Below are 16,712 nucleotides of genomic sequence, written 5' to 3'. Positions count from 1 at the left end.
TTAAATTGATTCTGGCAAAGTGTCGAGTGATTCAGAAGGGTAAAGTGGTGCTCTACTTAGATGGTGTTTAGTGGGAGTAGGATGGTGGTAATTTCAGCTCAGGACTTGTCAGGTAATGGGAGTTTGCCCAACCAGTATAAATGTATTTTGTGGACTTGGAGAAGGCAAATGCATCCCTCTGAGTATCCTGTGGGGGAGTGTGGTATAGTATCATCTATTCATATCATCCATTCGATCTCTGTATAACCGTCACAGGAGCTTGGTCTGCATTGTGAGCAATAAGTCATAGTCAGTCCTACTGCGTGCTGACCAGGGGTGTCCTTCATCACTGATTCTCTTCATAGTTTTTATGGACAGAATTTATAGACATAGCTAGGTGGCAGAATGGTTCCACTTTGGTGACCTGAAAATCTCTGAGAAGTGGAAGAGTTTGAGTATCTCAGGGTCTTGTTCAAGAGTGAGGAGCGAGGGAAGCAGGAGATTGAAAAGTGGAGTGGCCTATGGCTGCAGTAATGCTGAAGCTGCAAGAGAGCTGAGCAAGAGAGCAAAGATCTTGGCTTACTTGTCAATTCATGTCCCTACCCTCACCTATCTCTTGGTAGTTACCAAAGATTGCAGATACAAGCAGCAGAAATGAGCTTTCTCCAAAGCATGGCTGGCCTCTACCTTAGCAATACAGTGAGGAGACCAACCATCTGACAGATGCTCAGAGTAGAGCTGCTACTTCTCAACATTAAAAGGAGCCAGTTGAGGTGGTTCAGGAATCTGGCTGAATGATGGTTCCTGGCTGCCTTTTGGATGAGATATTTTGGGCATGTCCTACCAGAAGGAGGCAGACGCATAGCATGTTGGAGAGATTATATTACTTGACTGGCTGGGAACACCTCGATGTTTACCCGGATAAGCTGTAGGAGGTGGCTGGGAAGAGGAAGGTCCGGGAAACCTTGCTTAGGTTTCTATCCATGTGATCTATCCAATGATAATTGAAAAAAATGGGTGGATGGATGAACTGATTATAAATCTTGTTCTCAAATATATCTACAGGGTATATCAGTAAAGACTTTCAACTCTAAAAGATTTTTATTCATAAAAATACAGTTTTTGATTTAGCTGTTCTGTTTAATTTGTGAGTAGTTTATATTTATTCAAGATTAACATGAAGACTTAACCCTTTAAGACCTACCATAGAACCAAGTCCGCCAGAGCTTATATTATATTTTTACATGTTGTAGAGACATTTTTGGGAGCACTTCAAGTTGCTATACATCAATACAACCATTACAGCCTAAATTTTAATAATATGTATGCATTAAGTGCATAGTAATTATATAAATTGCAAAAAAAGTGCAATAAACTACAAAAAAATTGAAAATTGTTTTTGTTTTTTTTAACATATATTTCTAGTTAGAGAAATTTAAGAGGCTTATCCCTCAAAACTGTAAATACAAAAAAGTTGCACAAAATAGTTTCCCACCACGGGAAATTTATTTTTGAGTGTCTTCATAGTTTTATTTTTGAAATACACCAATTTTTATACACTGCAGGAAAAACGAATATAAATATTATAGTGCAAATTTGCAAAAAAACAGCATATGCATCAAAATAAACTATTTCCAGCAGTGCAATTTGAGTTCTAAGCATCCCAGAAACGACAGAGAAAGTCATAAAGTCAAACATAACTTTTAAAAACACCAGTATAGGCTTATGAGGCCCTGATGGTAAAAAAACTGTACAGCTAGTCCCTAAGGACCCCAAAGCGCTTTACATATCCAGTCATCCATCCATTCACACACACGTGATGGCAAGCTACATGTCAGCACGCCCCACCCTGGGGCGCACTGACAGAGGCGAGGCTGCCGGACACTGGCGCCACCAGGCCCTCTGACCACCACCAGTAGGCAAAGGGTGAAGTGTCTTGCCCAAGGACACAACGACCGAGACTGTCCAAGCCGGGGTTCGAACCGGCAACCTTCCGATTAGAAGGCAAACTCCCAACTCTTGAGCCACGATCGCCCCACTTATGGTGAAAACACTGCGTGCAATAAAAAAAAAATGCTTTTGCTTCTAACTCCATGAAAGTCGATGCTTAACATTTTCCAAAATCCTATATGTTTACAGAAGATTCTATCTCATCCTTGTGTCTGAAACAGCCACTATATTTACAGTACCATCATTCAGAATATGCAAATAATGTGTGATTAAAAACAGGTCAGTCCCATTTATCAGTTCATTCACACTTATATTTTTTGACAACTTCACTGCACTCACTCTAAGCTTAACCTACATAACATGACAATAATGCACTATTTTAAGCATCATTTATTTTTGTTTATGGATTTTTTTGGTACAAATTTTATATTTTATCTGTGAATGTGGTTTGACAATGTGGTTATTCCTGATCAGTTTGTTTAGTTTCATTTTGACATATGTTTTCATTATCTTTGCATGAACATTGTGCTTTTTCCAACAAATATCCCCAGTAGAAAGCAAGACTGAAAAAAAGAGAGAGAAAAAGGCTGCCACAATTTATCTAATGCCCATTGTTTCAACTGTAATGATCAAAAATTCAAATGTTACTACTAACACCCACCCCCCAAAGAAAAAAGAGAAAAACATGTTTCTACTGCACCCTATTCAACGTATCCTAACTACTGGAGTTTCTCTTCTTTCTGATATACTTTAAAGCTGCTTTTATAGTCTATGTGGAAAAATAATTAAGACTCACTGCCACGACCCATTATAGCCTTTTTTGTGTTCAATTCGGGTCTCATTATTATTATGTAACATTTGGGTCCAAACAATGTGATCAACAGTCCAAAACTTGAGGCCAGGATAGCAAATACCTCCACTGCATCTGCATAATTTCCTGGTGAGCTGATATAAACAGGAACAAAGGCCACCCACACAGCACAGAAGATCAGCATGCTGAATGTGATTAGCTTGGCCTCATTAAAACTATCAGGGAGATTCCTTGCCAGGAATGCAATTAGAAAACTGAGGAAAGCTAGAACGCCAATATAACCCAATAACACTGCAAAACCAACAGCTGACCCAAATGCACACTCATAAACAATCTTATCATTTTGGTATTGGGTGTTTTTATGTGGAGTTGGAGAAGCAGAAACAAGCCAGGTAGTGCAGATGGCTGCTTGAATAAATGTAAGGCACAGAACTGTTCCTCTCTGCTGCATAACACCAAACCACTTCAGACTAGTTCCCCCTCCCGGCTTAGAGGCTTTGAAAACAGCCAGAACAACCATGGTTTTTACCAGGATGCATGAGACACACAGCACAAAGCTGATGCCAAATGCTGCATGTCTGAGTTGGCATGTCCACAGCCTGGGTCGCCCAATGAACAGCAGTGAACAAAGAAAGCACAACTTGAGTGACAGCAATAGCTGGAAACTAAGTTCTGAATTGTTTGCACGTATTATAGGTGTTCTGTGATGGTAGATAAAGATCCCTAGAACAACAGCACATGTACATGTGCCCAGCAGTGAGGTTGCTGCCAAACAAATACCTAGAGGCTCATGGTAGGACAGAAACTCTGTCTTCTTTGGAACACAGTGGTCACGCTGGGGGTTTGACCAAAAATCCTCTGGACAACTGGTGCACTCCAAGGAGTCTGGCAAAAGGAGAAAGATGAAGAAAGTGGAAGATGGTGAATTGCATATTATATTTAATGAAAATGAAATTCAATATGTCATGCTGATAGATTAAAAAAAACAAAAACAAAAAACACTTACTGCCTTTGTTATTGATTTTTCCCTCAGAACAAGGGATGCAGTCAAAACAGCATTTAGGTTCCCCCTTCCTTCTCACCATGTGGGTACCAGGTGGACAGCTCTCACTGCAAACCGATTGAACTGGCTGTTGCACAAAAATAAATATTTTCTAGCAGAATGACATTCACTGTAAATGTGACAAAAGGTAAAGTCTGAAAAGCCATGTATAACCTTTTTGGAATTAAAGTTCCAGAAGATTTTGTCTTCATCAAGTAGGATTTCTTCACCTTTGAAAGCTGACCTCTTAACCTCACCTACATTATGAACTTTAGTGCTTCCATCAGGGAGCCACAACCAGTTCATCACATCGTAAATTGGCACCACATCACCATTTTCATCAAATGACACTTGATCACCAAATGGAGTGGTGAAGTTTACCCTTTCCAAGTAATAAACAAGCTGTTAAAAAGTAATATATAAGAAATAAATTTCACAGTGCAGGCAGTGGCACCCACTATCCAATAACCAAATTAAATCTAACACTTATTATACCTGTACATATTAAAGACATTAAAATCTAGTTCTAAATTAAACAGGAACATCTCCAATTGTGCCATATATATGCATACTAGTTAATGTGCTCTAATATAAAAAATATTAAACACTACTTTTGCTCAATATGAAAAATTCATTTAGCTCTCTTCAGATCATTTCATTTTATTGAATTGTTTTTTTATCCAATAGGATAATTTTTTTTCTGAAAGTAATTATAGAAGAAATGATTTACTCAGATGAAGAAAAAATTCATATCACACCTGCCATGGCTCAAGTGATTGCAGAGTGGCACAGCTGTGCCCACTGAAAGGCCCTCTTCCTGGCTTGCATCGCAGCATGTCATCAAGGGAATATGCCAGAGCATAAACAGCTTTGTACACATTGTACTCAGGCCGGAGGTTGGAAATGTCCAAGAACTCAGTGTTCACATTTTCTAAATCTTCCTGTCCAGTGCATAGTGCACCTCCACCGTCCACCCAACCTGCTGGAGCTGGTGCAAATCTGCACTGAAATGTGAATTCCCAAAACTCATTCACCTGAAACACGTTATTGGAAAATGTTTATTTTGTGTTTTGTTTTAATATTGACAAGAAAAAATTGTTGCAGCTACTATAGTAAATTTCAAACTCTCACCATGCTATTTCCATAGTTATTATTGTGATGTAGGTCAGGACATATTTCTAATAGGAATTCCCTGAGCCCTGTTATTTCTCCTCGGCGAATAGCAATGCCCAGTGTACCTCCCAGGTATGGCATGAACTTAGTTGTTTGGAGCACAGCAGCTGTTGCTGTCCAGCCTTCACTGGCCAACCACTGTAGACCTGTTACATTCTGCTTAACCACCTGTGCATTTTATTTAACCAAATGTAAAAAGTGATCATTTAACAACTACTTTGGTGACATTTTCATGTTACTGAAGTATTTTGTCATGTTAAAATTTATTTTATATCATTTGTTTTCTGCATTCATTCAAATAAAAATATAATACATCTTTTACACTGAGTAGAGATGCATATTTTTATACCAAGAAACAATCAAATTATTTTAAAACTGCACCTCTTCTATAAGGTTTATCATATGACTCTCATGTACAAATGCAATGACCACACGAGCTGTAGATTTTTTCATCACATTCACAATCCTCCTGAGTTTATCCGTGTCTTTGTCCCAGGGTAAAACCTCAATGTAGGCAAGGCAACCTTCTCCAGACACACTCAGCTCAGATTGTAAAGATCTGGCTGCATGAAATCCATAATCATCATCAGTGATGAGCAGACCTGCCCAAGTTCAGCCAAAATGTTTTAGGATCTGAATCATAGCACGTACCTAAGTGAATACAGATTAAAACATGAGTGCTGCTCATCAGCTGCTGTTGACTCTTTGTATTTTTCCTGATTGATTTTTAACCTGGAAAGCATCACTTGGGATCGTCCTAAAGAAGGATGGATACTTTTGACGGTCACTCAAACAGGAACATGTGGCAAAATAACTCACCTGTGAAAAACAGACAATATGTTGTACATTATTTTCACATTAAATTTACAATTACAGGATTATGAACAAAAAAGACATTTTATGGTTAAACTGATAACCTACCATGGGTACTCTGTACAAGCCTAAGATGCTGGAGATAGCAATAGAACGTGTAGAGGAAGAATCACCCACAATCCCTACAACTGGAGGATTTCCAACACATGTACTGTGTAATATAATCTGTTCCTCTTGACCACTGACTAATGAAAATGCTCCACGGAATCCAATTCCAAGTTCAACACAATTATCATAAAGGGTGTATCCCAGAGTCACATTAGGTAGCAAGTTGGAGTTTTTGTTGATCTCATCAATAGCAAAAGCCATGGTTTGTGCTTGCCTAAATCCTTGTACATAGAAACTAACAAAAACATTTTGATTTGAAAAATACATCAGGATACTTAGAAAACATGCTGCAAAGATGCTCATACAAACAATTAAGGAAACTGAATAACAATAATTAAAGGGATATTTTAATGAAAAAATAACCAAGAAGCTTCATTTAATATCCATTTTTCTTAGCTTTGCTAATCAGCAAAGTATAATTACTTTAGATATAACAATTACATTTATACTAGCATTAGGTTTGTCCCGTTTCTTTCTTTTTTCTGTTGTTTCCTTATCATATTTAGCCGTGGCAAGAAGGTTGTTGTGGCTGTGAGGTAAAAGACAGGTCAGGAATGCTTGAGAAAAAGTGGACTGGAAACAGTCCACCCAGGATGACATCTCCACTCTTCTGCATTCCGTTTAGATTAAATTGTCCCTGAAGCTGACACGAAGAGGGAAACAGAGAAGAGGACATAGCATAAGAAAAGTAGGAATACAGCAAAATGGACAAGGACAAATTGCTTTGTAAAAATGAGGTCATGACAGCTTTCTGATTTTCTGACCCTGGTCATTTCATTTTATTGCTTTGCCATTCCCTTTTATTTACATGCTGTGCTGACGAATCTTGCACACCACCCTTCAGCAAAAAACAAGGAGAATGGGCAGGGCTTAAAATACACCTCATCAGATATTGCTTTTGTATCCAGGCATATTAAGGTAACACTGTGAGTATATTACTTATCAAAATGACCTCAAGCTCACAAAAAACAACATATTTTTGTCTATCTTTTCAGTTTGGTTGCATATTATTGTATTTTTCATTAGTTATAATAGAATAATGAATGTTCTTGCGTTCTCTTCATCAGTCTCAACAGGCAATGTTAAACAAATTCCAGCCCAAATTTGAATTGTCTTTTACTGTAAAACTGTCATCATCTGAATATTTTTTGGTGTGTGTTTTTAATCATTATTAATGTTTTTAATATCACACTATATGGACTTCAGTGTTAAATTTGAAATGAACCAGTATTTGTATGAAGGCTAATTTACACCATTGAGCCCTGCTCTCAATAACAGGCATAGATGTAGCATTGTCTGTGTAGCTGCATATAAGAAATAAGTGCTTAAAGTCAAATTCTTAAAAACATGTTTAGCGCCATCTTCTGCCAATAGAGAATGTAACGTCACTAGGTTGATTGGTTGGTTGCGGTCAATAGACATTAGTTTATATTAGCTAACTAGCAGTGTTGGGAAGGTTACTTTTAAAATGTATTCCATTACAGAATACAGAATACATGCCCCAAAATGTATTCTGTAACGTATTCCGTTACGTTACTCAATGAGAGTAACGTATTCTGAATACTTTGGATTACTTAATATATTATCATGCTGTTTACAACTACATGAATGTACTATTGCTGTGATTTATTACTGTTACTGAAGGTCCGCGGCTCCGAACCGTAGTAAAGGGACCTCTGGCTAATACGGTGGGTTCTGTGTCGGGCTCGTAGCCGAAAACTAGCTTTACTTTGTTGTCTGGCTCAACCTTGCTAGTGAGAGACAGAGAGAGGCGTTGAAAGGCTGCTCCAACAGAACTTATTGTTTCAGAGGAAAACACGAACACAGTGTGCAGTCGAGTCTTAATAGCTTACTTACAACTGGGCTCGTCAGGCACCCTTCTTGGCTGCAGTGGTTATTATTATATTTACATGCTTCCAGCTCCCGTTTTTGCTCGATGACAGCTCCTACCTTTTTCTCCCTCCCTTGCTCACAGACACATAACATGTATGGCAGTCCATTCTCCCTGCAGCACGGACTACACTGCCTATGATGCTACATTCTTTAGAGCTATACCTGTAGCATTCTGCCTATTAGCTTAGCACAACAACAACAAAAAGGCCTCTCTCACCCAGGAAACAGGCAGAGAGAGAGCGTCACCCTGTAACCATGGCAACCGTAACGCTGCCGCCTGGAACTACAGAACGTAGCTGTCAAACAAAACCCAAACAGTCCTGACCCGCCACAATATGAAACAGGGAAGTACCCCCGTGTAATCCATTTATTTCAACAAAGTAACTGTATTCTAAATACCACCTTTTTAAACGGTAACTGTAACGGAATACAGTTACTCATATTTTGTATTTTAAATACATAACGGCGGTACATGTATTCCGTTACTCCCCAACACTGCTAACTAGTAACCTGTTAGCTGTAATGTTCAGTTATGCAAAGCACTTTATAAATCAGGAGGAGAGACATTTTGAGTCAGGTGACAGTGGTTTACCGAGCAGACAAGCTGTAGTCAGAAATTTTTTTTTTCATTCGGCCAAGTGTAGAGCGGTGCAATCAACTGATGCAATCAGTCTGTTTTTATGTTACTTGTTTGTCCTATCAAAACACAACAGAAAATCCTGACATCCATCAGCATGTCAGCAGCAAAAAACAAAACAAAAACAAAAAACTTTTTTACTAACATTTGGGCTTCGCATTTCCTCACTTCTAAAATGAAGTCAGTGAAATGACATGAGAAAACAAAAGGTCTCCAAAAAGTGTGGCATCTCTTTCATGGAATCTGCTATTTTTCATGCAGACTTGCTAGTGGGATTCCTGATTGTGCTTCTGTAAGAAACTAAGTTATGTTTGTGGTTTGATTCACGTGTAATAATCTGTTATGTTCTTAACTCTTAGGATGTGATTGAGAAGAGGGAAACTATTTTATTGCACAAAATAGCACTGATTGCATCAGCTGATTGCGCCACTTGGTATAATCAGCCAAACACGGAAAAATAAGAGTTTCTGACTCCAGCTTGTCAGTCCAGTGAACCACCTGTCACCTGACTCAAGCAGACTCTCCTCCACTCCACTCAGTCCTCATTTCTAAAGTGGTTTACAAACTAGAACATTATGGCCAACAGCTGGATTTTGTTTCAGTGCAGCTAGCCAAACAGCTAGCCAAACAACAAAGAGCCAATTACTGCTAAAGACACACTGACAGTCGACAGTATATCCGTGATTTTTTACTGAGTGACAAAATGTCACACTGTGAACAGAACAGACTTTCTTCCTATCATTCCTGTGGAAGGTGGTTTTTGGTTTTATCTGTTCAAATATTTTTTTAAGAACTACATGGACTCTCAGATGTTTTCTGCCCGAGTTTTATCTGGCCTCCCTGCTCTTTCAATTCAATTCAATTTTATTTATATAGCGCCAAATCACAACAACAGTCGCCTCAAGGTGCTTTATGTTGTACAGTAGATCCTACAACAATAGATACAGAAAAAACCCCCAACAATCATATGACCCCATATGAGCAAGCACTTTGGTGACAGTGGGAAGGAAAAACTCCCTTTTAACAGGAGGAAACCTCTGGCAGAACCAGGCTCAGGGAGGGGCGGCCATCTGCTGCGACCGGTTGGGGTGAGAGAAGGAAGACAGGATAAAAGACATGCTGTGGAAGAGAGACAGAGGTTAATAACAGATATGATTCAATGCAGAGAGGTCTATTATTAAGTTATGAAATATGATTCATTAAACATGTTCTTGGCTGTAACAGTAAAAAATATGACTGTTTCTACTTGGATTTTATGTTTTTTGCCTAATTTTAGATCAATTGTGTTAATACAGTATGTCAAAATTAAAACAAAACTGTAAATTCAGACACGTGGCATTGTGCTGAAAAGAATGATACCAAAGAAGGCAAAATAAATAATTTTTTCAAGGTGAAATGTAGAGGTAAAATCAAAAGTAGTTGAAAATGGCCAATTATAACCTGGACCCCAGAGGATTAAACATTTCTTTAAAGTAACACAATAGTTACTTTTCAAGTAATTCATTACTTTTAGAATCTTGTAACTCAGTTACTAACTCAGTTACTTTTTTGAAGAAGTAACTAGTAACTATGATTAATTACTTTTTAAAAGTAACTTGCCCAACACTGCTAATAACGCATAAACAACAGATCCCATAATGCATCGCTGCAGCCTCCTTGCCGAACGCTAGGCTGCCTGGGAACATTCCCGCGTCAATCAAGTCAATCTTCTGTTATTGCGAAGCTAGCCCCTCACAATGGCGAAGAGAAAAGTTGATTCTGAAAACAGAGCCTTTCAGCACCGGTGGGAGACTGAATATATGTTTACAGACATTGCTGGTAAACCCGTGTGTCTTATTTGTGGAGCTAATGTGGCTGTAATTAAGGAATTTAATTTAAGACGGCACTACGAGACAAAACATCAGGATAAGCTGAAAAACCTAAATGCAGAGCAGAAACTATAGAAGGTAGAAGAGCTAAAGAAGAATCTAACATTTCAGCAGACGGTTTTCACCAGAGCAAAATCACAAAGTGAAGGTGTTGTGAAAGCAAGTTCTATTGTAGCAGAGGAGCTACAATAGAGGAGCCAAATCAGCCCGGCCATTTCCCACTCTGAAGAGTGCTTGATCAAGGTGTGCGATGTCTTGTGTCCAGACAAAACGCATATTTTGGCAAACGTGAGCCTGAATTCAATTCAGTTCAATTCAATTTTATTTATATAGCGCCAAATCACAACAAAAGTCGCCTCAAGGCGCTTCATAGATACAGAGAAAAACCCAACAATCATATGACCCCCTATGAGCAAGCACTTTGGCGACAGTGGGAAGGAATAACTCCCTTTTAACAGGAAGAAACCTCTGGCAGAACCAGGCTCAGGGAGGGGCGGCCATCTGCTGCGACTGGTTGGGGTGAGAGAAGGAAGACAGGATAAAGACATGCTGTGGAAGAGAGACAGAGGTTAATAACAGATATGATTCAATGCAGAGAGGTCTATTAATACATAGTGAGTGAGAAAGGTGACTGGAAAGGAAAAACTCAATGCATCATGGGAATCCCCTGGCAGCCTACGTCTATTGCAGCATAACTAAGGGAGGATTCAGGGTCACCTGGTCCAGCCCTAACTATATGCTTTAGCAAAAAGGAAAGTTTGAAGCCTAATCTTAAAAGTAGAGATAGTGTCAGTCTCCCGAATCCCAACTGGAAGCTGGTTCCACAGAAGAGGGGCCTGAAAACTGAAGGCTCTCCCTCCCATTCTACTTTTAAATACTCCAGGAACAACAAGTGGGCCTGCAGAGCGAGAGCGAAGTGCTCTAATAGGGTGATATGGTACTACAAGGTCATTAAGATAAGATGGGGCCTGATTATTTAAGACCTTGTATGTGAGGAGCAGGATTTTGAATTCAATTCTGGATTTAACAGGAAGCCAATGAAGGGAAGCCAAAACAGGAGAAATATGCTCTCTCTTTCTAGTCCCTGTCAGTACTCTTGCTGCAGCATTTTGGATTAGCTGAAGGCTTTTCAGTGAGTTTTTAAGACATCCTGATAATAATGAATTGCAGTAGTCCAGCCTGGAAGTAATAAATGCATGAACTAGTTTTTCAGCGTCACTCTGAGACAGGATATTTCTAATTTTAGAGATGTTGCGCAGATGGAAGACAGCAGTCTTACATGAAGAGAAATACAATTGCTGATCGGGTTTGTGAGATGGCCACTGATTTAACGTCTTGATGCATGCTCAATCATCCAGGTAAGTGAATCTCCAAAAGTTGATTCTGTTCATCTGTGTCTTCATTCCACCTATTTCACATATAAGGGTCAGTTCTACAGGCAGAAACATGGGTTCACCAGTTTCAACCAATTTGGCCAATTTCAGGTATGTGGATGACACCTGGGTTAAAATCAAATCTCAGGACATTCCACAATTCATGGATCACATTAACTCGGTGGACCGACACATCAAATTCACCAGGGAGGATATGAAAAGTGGCAGGTTAGCCTTCATAGACTGTGAGATTTCCATCAGAAATGGGGGACATCTAAAAGCTGATGTGTACCGTAAACTTATGCATACGGATCAGTATTTAAGGTTTGACTCTCATCATCCACTGGAACATAAATTGGTTGTCATCAGGACGCTACAAAACAGAGTGAACACCATCCCCACAGACACAGTGGCCAGGGAAGCAGAAGAACATCACATCAAGAAGGCCCTGAGTAAATGCGGTTATCCCAGTTGTTCAACTGAACACATTGCGCCACAAAACACAGCAACACACTTCCTCAACACTGGGTGTGAGTGGAGCCCTCTAATGGTCCACCAAACACCCCCCCCCCCACCCCAAACACCCAGCAGAACTAGTCCAGGACCCGGGGTTTAAGCAAACGGCCGGAACGGCTGAACTGGGAGGTGGGGAACTGACTGAGGGAAACCCAGCCCGGGAGCAAGGCAGGCACTGGCGGTCAGAAAAAGCTGCAGACAACTCGGGCTCCGTTGGTTGTGGGGCGCTCCTAGGGGAAAAAGCAGGGGGTGGGGGGCTCTCAGGTAAGAATTCCCCGGGGACCCGGAGGGGCTGGCCAATGTTAAATCCTGTCACGGTCTGGCAGGCAGACCGTGGGGATATGGGGAATGAGGACCCAAAACGCAGACTCTGCGATGCAAACAGTGCTCTTTATTTACAGTGAAAAGCTGTAAACACAATAACTCCCCGTTGTTCCCTTGAACCCCGTGTGTGTGCTTCCCTCCGACGTCTGTGCTCGTGCTCGTGCTCCCCGCTGTTGTGTTTCCGCACACCCCGTGCGTGCTGCCTTTCTGGACCACTCTTCCTTCTGCAGAAAAACCATAGAAGCAGCCGTCAACACTAACTCTGGCGGGCATACACGAACAGCACTGACATATGCTGACACACACTAACTTGGTAGGATACTCAATGAACCCGCGCCGGTGGGAGCTCCAACACTCTCCTAAGTAGCTCCCCCGACGAGCCCTGATCGCCAACAGGTGTGTGGCAGGAACTTCAGGTGTGGCCAGTCCTTCTGCCGGGCCACACCCATTCGGCCCGCATGTGGCTGTTCTCCATCCTCCAGCCACATGTACACACCCACACCCTGCCTCTACATATAGTGAGTGAGCACAGAACACAGCACAGTGCAGAAAGACACACATCCCTAAATAACAACAACGACAATACTAATAATACCAATAATGGTCCATCCTGCTCACGGACCCCCGAGTTCACCAGAGCCGGGTCCGTGACAAATCCTCCCAATTCTTTTGATCTTTCGGCTGAAGGAAGGACAATACTCGGTGTATAAATGCTCAATCAACAATCTTTTATTCCATACAATTCAACACTTTATGAGCATAAACCATCTGGAGGAGAGATGAGCGCGGGAGGGTGTCCGCCTGATCTCGAAGTGTCTGAGCGTTCCTCACATTCTTATAGCTTCAGCCCCCCCTCATAAAACCTAAACATCCACATTCTTTCTCTTTCGCAGTGAGCCTAAGTTATGACCTTGGCTTCCTGTGCAGTATGTTCTGTTCTTTTCTAATCAGACAAATAAGGTGATGACTTTCTGGAAACAGTATTTCATATAACTCAGCAGTATAATGCATCATAAAACAATATCATTCATTCACAATAAATCAGCAGTCTAATGTAATACAAATCAGTTTAATAACTTTAATAATTATCACCTTCTTCTAAGTCAGGAGAATAATGCAAACTAAAACTACATAATGATTTCACAATCTTTAATTAGGGGTCTAACGTGGCATAAGATAATATAATAATCAAGACCAGTTCAGCCGGGGAAACCGTGCTACGCAATCCCAGCAAAACCCACGGAAGACGGTTGACCCAGTCGTCACCTGTTAAGGAAGCCCAGAGCGCGGCCTTGAGTGACCGGTGAAACCGCTCGCACATCCCGTTAGCTTGCGAGTGGTATGGCTCTTGGCTCTTTGTTGGTCTGCCAGGCCGTCAGCCATGGCAGACCAAAGCTCAGAAACAAACTGGGGGCCCCTATCTGAGGTAATGTTAGCAGGGGGACCGAAACGCGAAATCCACGGTGACAAAAATGCTCTGGCCACCATCACCGCTGTCAGTGGACGCCAGGGGTACCGCCTCCGGCCACCTGGTCGTGCAGTCCACCACAGTTAAAAGGTGCGTGAAACCCTGTGACTGTGGCAAGGGACCAACCAGGTCCACATGAACGTGATTGAAACACCTACCGAGGATGCGGAAAGGTTCGAGGGGTGCCTGCGTGCTGAATGTCTGTGGTAAACTCCGAAATGCCCACCAACGGGCGCTGCTGGCGCTGCAGCAACGTCAAAGGTTTGTGGTCAATGTACGCAGTAAAGTTGCGACCCTAGAGGAAAAAACGAAAATGTCATGTCGCTAGGTGCAGGGCCAGCAACTCTCTGTCAAAAACACTGTACTTGCGTTTGGCATCCCAGACTGTCCGACTGAAAAAGGCAAGCGGTTGCCAGAGACCTGAAACCCGTTGTTCCAACACGGCACCCATTGCCACGTCAGATGCATCGGTGGTCAACACAATCTCCGCTGACGGAAACGGGTGGGCCAGCAGGCGGCGTCAGCCAGCGCAGACTTGGCTGCGGAAAAACGCCTGGATGCGTTCCGGCAGCCAGTCAAAAGGATCTTTGGCTGTTTTACCTTTTAAGGCAGCATAGAGCGGCTGTAGCAGGTGGGCAGCTCTGGGGAGAAAGCGGTTGTAAAAATTGATCATCCCCAAGAACTCCTGCAATGCTTTAACTGAGCTGGGATGCGGAAAAACCGAAAGGGCCTGGACTCTGTCGGGCAACAGAACCACACCCTCAGCGGAAATGCGGTGCCCGAGGAAATCCAGAACAGGCAACCCAAACTGGCACTTAGAAGGGTTGATTATCAGGCCGTGCGCTGCCAAATGCTGGAAAACCTGTCGCAGATGGGACTCATGCTGGCTCGCTGAGCAGCTGGCCACCAATATATCGTCCAGGTAAAGAAAAACGAACGGCAGCCCGCACAAAACGGAGTCCATCAGCTGCTGAAAGGTCTGGGCCAAATGGCATGCGCAAAAACTCGAACAAGCCAAAGGGGGTAATGACAGCGGTTTTAGAAACGTCTTCGGCGCGCATGGAAACCTGGTGATACCCCCGCACCAAGTCAATTTTAGAAAAAAATCGAGGTCCCGGCAAGATTGGCGGACAAATCCTGAATGTGGGGGGTGGGGTAACGGTCATTCTCCGTGGCATTATTTAATCGGTGGAAATCTGCCACCGACGATCCGATTTGGGCACCATGTGAAGCGGAGAGGCCCATGCACTGTTCGTGCACTGTACAATGCCAAGGCGCTCCATGGCTGCAAACGTTTCCTGAGCGACGGACAGTTTCACGGGGTCGAGGTGGCGTGCGCGCACGAACACTGGGGGCCCGACTGTGGGAATATAATGCTCAACCCCGTGCTTCGTTACCGTGCTAGAGAAATTAGGGACAGACAGCGATGGAAATTCTAAAAGCAAACGCTGAAAAGCATCCCCGGAGGTCACTACATTAGCCCGAATCAGGGGCTTGGCGGCCTGAGTAAAACAGGGTAGTGAAGAATACGAGAGAGCATCAACTAAAGTCTGTTAGCAACATCGACAAGCAGTCCATGGGCACACAGAAAATCAGCACCTAAAATAGGTACAGAGCCAGTGGCAACAACAAAGTTCCACTGGAAATCCCGGCCATGAAAACAAACAGTCACCAACCTTTCCCCAAACGTTGTGATGGGAGAGCCATTAGCTGCAATGAGCTGCGGCCCGCAGTTCGCTTCTAGCCTGTCAGCAGCGGTCGGGGGAAGGAGGCTCTTCTGGGAGCCGGAGTCCACGAAAAAATGTCTCCCGGAGCGTGAGTCCTCTATGAAGAGCAGCCTTTCTGTATTGCCAGCGGTCGCGGTTGCTACGGCACGCTGGCGGGTCTGTTTCCCTGGGCCGTGAAGGCGCAAGGCGGCAGGCAGCAACGCGCTCTGGGGCCAAAACACTGAGGGTAGAAACAGATGCTCTTTCTGCAGTGCCGGCGTGTAGCAATCCCTACCGCCAGCACTATTTCTAAACACCGGGTGTCTGTGGCTTTCAATCCCCAAAACACGCTGCACCAAAAATTGGTCCACCTCAAGGATCGGGTCCCCTGACACAAACAGAGTAACGTAGTGTACACTGTTAAGTGCCAGGAGGATTGCCAGGATTTATACATCGGGGAAACCAAACAACCTCTGGCAAAGCGGATGGCACAACACAGAAGAGCTACCTCGTCAGGCCAGGACTCTGCAGTCTATTTACACCTACAAGCCAGTGGACACTCTTTCAATGACGAGTATGTACACATCCTGGACAGGGAGGAACGCTGGTTTGAGCGCGGAGTCAAGGAAATCATTTATGTGAAAAAGGAAAGACCATCTCTGAATCGAGGAGGGGGCCTAAGGGTACATCTTTCACTATCTTACAATGCTGTGATTGCAGCCATTCCCCAACTCTCTGTGAATGGTACTCATGGCCATTGATCAGTGGGCTTTGATCAGTGGTTGTTGATCAATGGTCATGAGAATTTGCATAATTATGATTAAGGAACTGACCTCCCAGCCCATTGTTCCTTCAGTGGAGTGGTTTCAGTTATTATGCAAATGTGCTGTTTATATGATTGAGGAATCCTGCAGTCTGCTGAGACTGAAGAAGACACTTAGATGAGTGACAAAACGTTTCTCCCACTGAAAACGCTACGTCCAGATGAACA

At 42.6% G+C, this 16,712-nt stretch overlaps 1 protein-coding gene across 3 annotated transcripts; it reads right to left on the bottom strand.

The window, feature by feature from the left end:
* Positions 1-2,714: 2,714 nt before the first annotated feature.
* On the bottom strand, positions 2,715-6,654 carry LOC102779239 (extracellular calcium-sensing receptor-like). 3 transcript variants are annotated; one of them, XM_087851577.1, is made up of 9 exons: positions 6,443-6,654; positions 5,877-6,180; positions 5,688-5,774; positions 5,337-5,606; positions 4,908-5,123; positions 4,541-4,816; positions 3,957-4,184; positions 3,747-3,870; positions 2,715-3,625 (listed from the first exon to the last, which is right to left on the bottom strand). In XM_087851577.1, the coding sequence occupies exons 4-9, from the start codon at positions 5,406-5,408 to the stop codon at positions 2,715-2,717; spliced, it is 1,827 nt and encodes a 608-aa protein (XP_087707703.1). In that variant the 5' UTR covers positions 5,409-5,606; positions 5,688-5,774; positions 5,877-6,180; positions 6,443-6,654. The 3 variants fall into 3 exon arrangements, with proteins under 3 accessions (XP_087707703.1, XP_087707704.1, XP_087707705.1); XM_087851578.1 differs by having other exon boundaries at positions 4,914-5,123; positions 5,877-6,172; positions 6,444-6,585; XM_087851579.1 differs by having other exon boundaries at positions 4,914-5,123; positions 5,877-6,177; positions 6,449-6,582.
* Positions 6,655-16,712: the final 10,058 nt, after the last annotated feature.

The sequence above is a fragment of the Neolamprologus brichardi genome, chromosome 14, assembly GCF_056152115.1.
Source record: "Neolamprologus brichardi isolate AB-2024 chromosome 14, ASM5615211v1, whole genome shotgun sequence".
In the NCBI taxonomy this organism is placed as follows: domain Eukaryota; kingdom Metazoa; phylum Chordata; class Actinopteri; order Cichliformes; family Cichlidae; genus Neolamprologus; species Neolamprologus brichardi.
This window is presented reverse-complemented; position numbering and strand designations above follow the sequence as displayed.

Bases quoted from the DNA above. Each gene is read 5' to 3' on its own strand.
- LOC102779239 (XM_087851577.1), bottom strand. From the start codon at position 5,408: ATGAAAAAATCTACAGCTCGTGTGGTCATTGCATTTGTACATGAGAGT. The intron at 5,124-5,336 runs GTGCAGTTTTAA...TAAAATGCACAG, and splicing joins TGATAAACCTTATAGAAGAG to GTGGTTAAGCAGAATGTAAC. The intron at 4,817-4,907 runs GTTTGAAATTTA...AACGTGTTTCAG, and splicing joins ATGGAAATAGCATGGTGAGA to GTGAATGAGTTTTGGGAATT.